The sequence below is a fragment of the Echinococcus granulosus genome, assembly GCF_000524195.1.
Source record: "Echinococcus granulosus chromosome Unknown EG_S00317, whole genome shotgun sequence".
Classification (NCBI taxonomy): domain Eukaryota; kingdom Metazoa; phylum Platyhelminthes; class Cestoda; order Cyclophyllidea; family Taeniidae; genus Echinococcus; species Echinococcus granulosus.
This window is the reverse complement of record NW_020170697.1, coordinates 16931-18621: the sequence shown is the minus strand read 5'-3', so window position 1 is coordinate 18621 and position 1691 is coordinate 16931. Positions and strand designations below refer to the sequence as shown.

General features: G+C 44.4%; 1 protein-coding gene across 1 annotated transcript in view; it reads left to right on the top strand. All coding sequences in view use genetic code 11, as the record gives it.

Moving 5' to 3' along the window:
• EGR_10977 (hypothetical protein) overlaps positions 1-1691 on the top strand; it is a gene marked incomplete at both ends in the record, with an annotated part of 3956 nt that overhangs the window by 186 nt on the left and 2079 nt on the right. Inside the window, 4 exons of the mRNA XM_024500226.1 lie at positions 1-95; positions 419-721; positions 766-885; positions 985-1055. Coding sequence (XP_024345363.1) covers positions 1-95; positions 419-721; positions 766-885; positions 985-1055 — 589 coding nt within the window. The remainder of the gene's footprint in view (positions 96-418; positions 722-765; positions 886-984; positions 1056-1691) is intronic.

Sequence of the window (1691 nt, the reverse complement as noted above, 5' to 3'; positions counted from 1 at the left end):
GTAACGTCTGTCAGCATCCTGCACCGGCACTGCGTGACTGTCAGCACTGTGCGGTGCGCGTCTGCTCCAGCTGCTGGGATTCCCATTATGTTAAGGTGAGGCCATTTGCTTCTAACTTCCCTTCCTCTATCTCCTTCTCTCCGCACGTGATCTTGTTTCTTTGCACAGACCGATTTCTAGCTTTTTATTATACTGAGATAGCCAAGTGGATATTTGTTATCCGTGTATTGCTGGCTGTGCTATTTGAATGTCTGGCCGATTTCATCAAGGTGAATAAAAAAGGAAAACTGACGCATTTGGTGATCATTTTAGGCACTTGCCGACTCCTACACTGAGCAGATGTATTGTTTCGGAAAGCCATAAATCATGCCATGGAATGCTTTATCAGTTGAGCAGTTTTTTATCCTTCACCTTTCAGGTAGTCACTTCCGTGACCGAATCAATACGTGTATTGCTGGAAAAGAAAAAAGACTTGGAGGAGGTACGCAATTTACTGAAGGCAAGATCCCATGGTGAGGCGTCTCACCTGAGGAAGTTCATTGAGCAGGCGACGTTGGTGCTTAGAAATGCCTGCAACAAGTCGTTAAACCTCAGTACTGCGAATTTAAACAACCTTTTCGCCGAGCATCGGGCCAGATTGAATGCCTCCAAAGGGGCCGTTTGCAACATAAGAGAGCTTATAAAGAAATATGCTGGGCGAAAACAGTTAATCCCTCTGATGGTAACTATAAATCCTAATTACCGGTGCTTGATGCCTTCTTTCAGACATTAGATACTCTGTTGGATATGAGGGATGCGCTAGAAGGTGTAAGTAGTATTGCGAAACGTACCTCTGAAGGGTTGGATGCATGCACGAAGAGACCGAATTTACGTGTTGATCGCTCTGTACGTGTCCACTTTACAGTAATTTGCTTTAATGCTTCTTTCTTTTGTCTGTACAGTTTAAATATGTTTTGACAAGTGTTATCTCTCTAACGTTTTTAGTTAACTGGGGCGCTTGACACCTTATCACTGATTGATGTGGCACATCAGGCAGAGAGCAAGCATCGACGCAGGTAATGTTGATGCATTTCATTTTCTCTTTTATTTGAGTTACCTCTTCGGTACTACTTGATTAATTCTGCCAGGCGTATGAGTGAGTCATCCAAAGTGGCCTCACTTGTTTGAGCTGTATTTTAGCTGTCAAGGTGACAGAATCACGTGCAACGCTTCCAAGCCTAGACAGATCTTTGTCAGTGGTATCTCGTCGTGGACAGGTTCTGCCCGGCGTGTCAATTTTTCCATAGAACATTGAGGTGCCACAGATGCGTGGAATGTGACGCGTTTTTTAAGGTGATAGGGAGTGGCTTTACTGTTAAAAATCCACATTCGAGGTATACATTCCACTACTTGCACAGCTCCATCACCTCCTATAACCTCAATAACCACTGGGATAATAAATCCTTGACGCTCTCTCCCTGAGGGAAACCCGATGCTGCTTTAGGAACGTGTAAAATTTGTAGATTAGACACTGTTTCCATCTGGTTTGTTGCAAGTGGAGTCATTTTGGAGGGTCCTAGAAATCCCCACTAATGTAGATGACACTTAGCTACCCAAACGCATAAGTGTTGGCGTTCTGATAGGCTGGAACAGCAGAGACGTGGGCAGAACACTGTAGTAGCAGACGCTGCTTCGATTGCTTATGTGTGAAG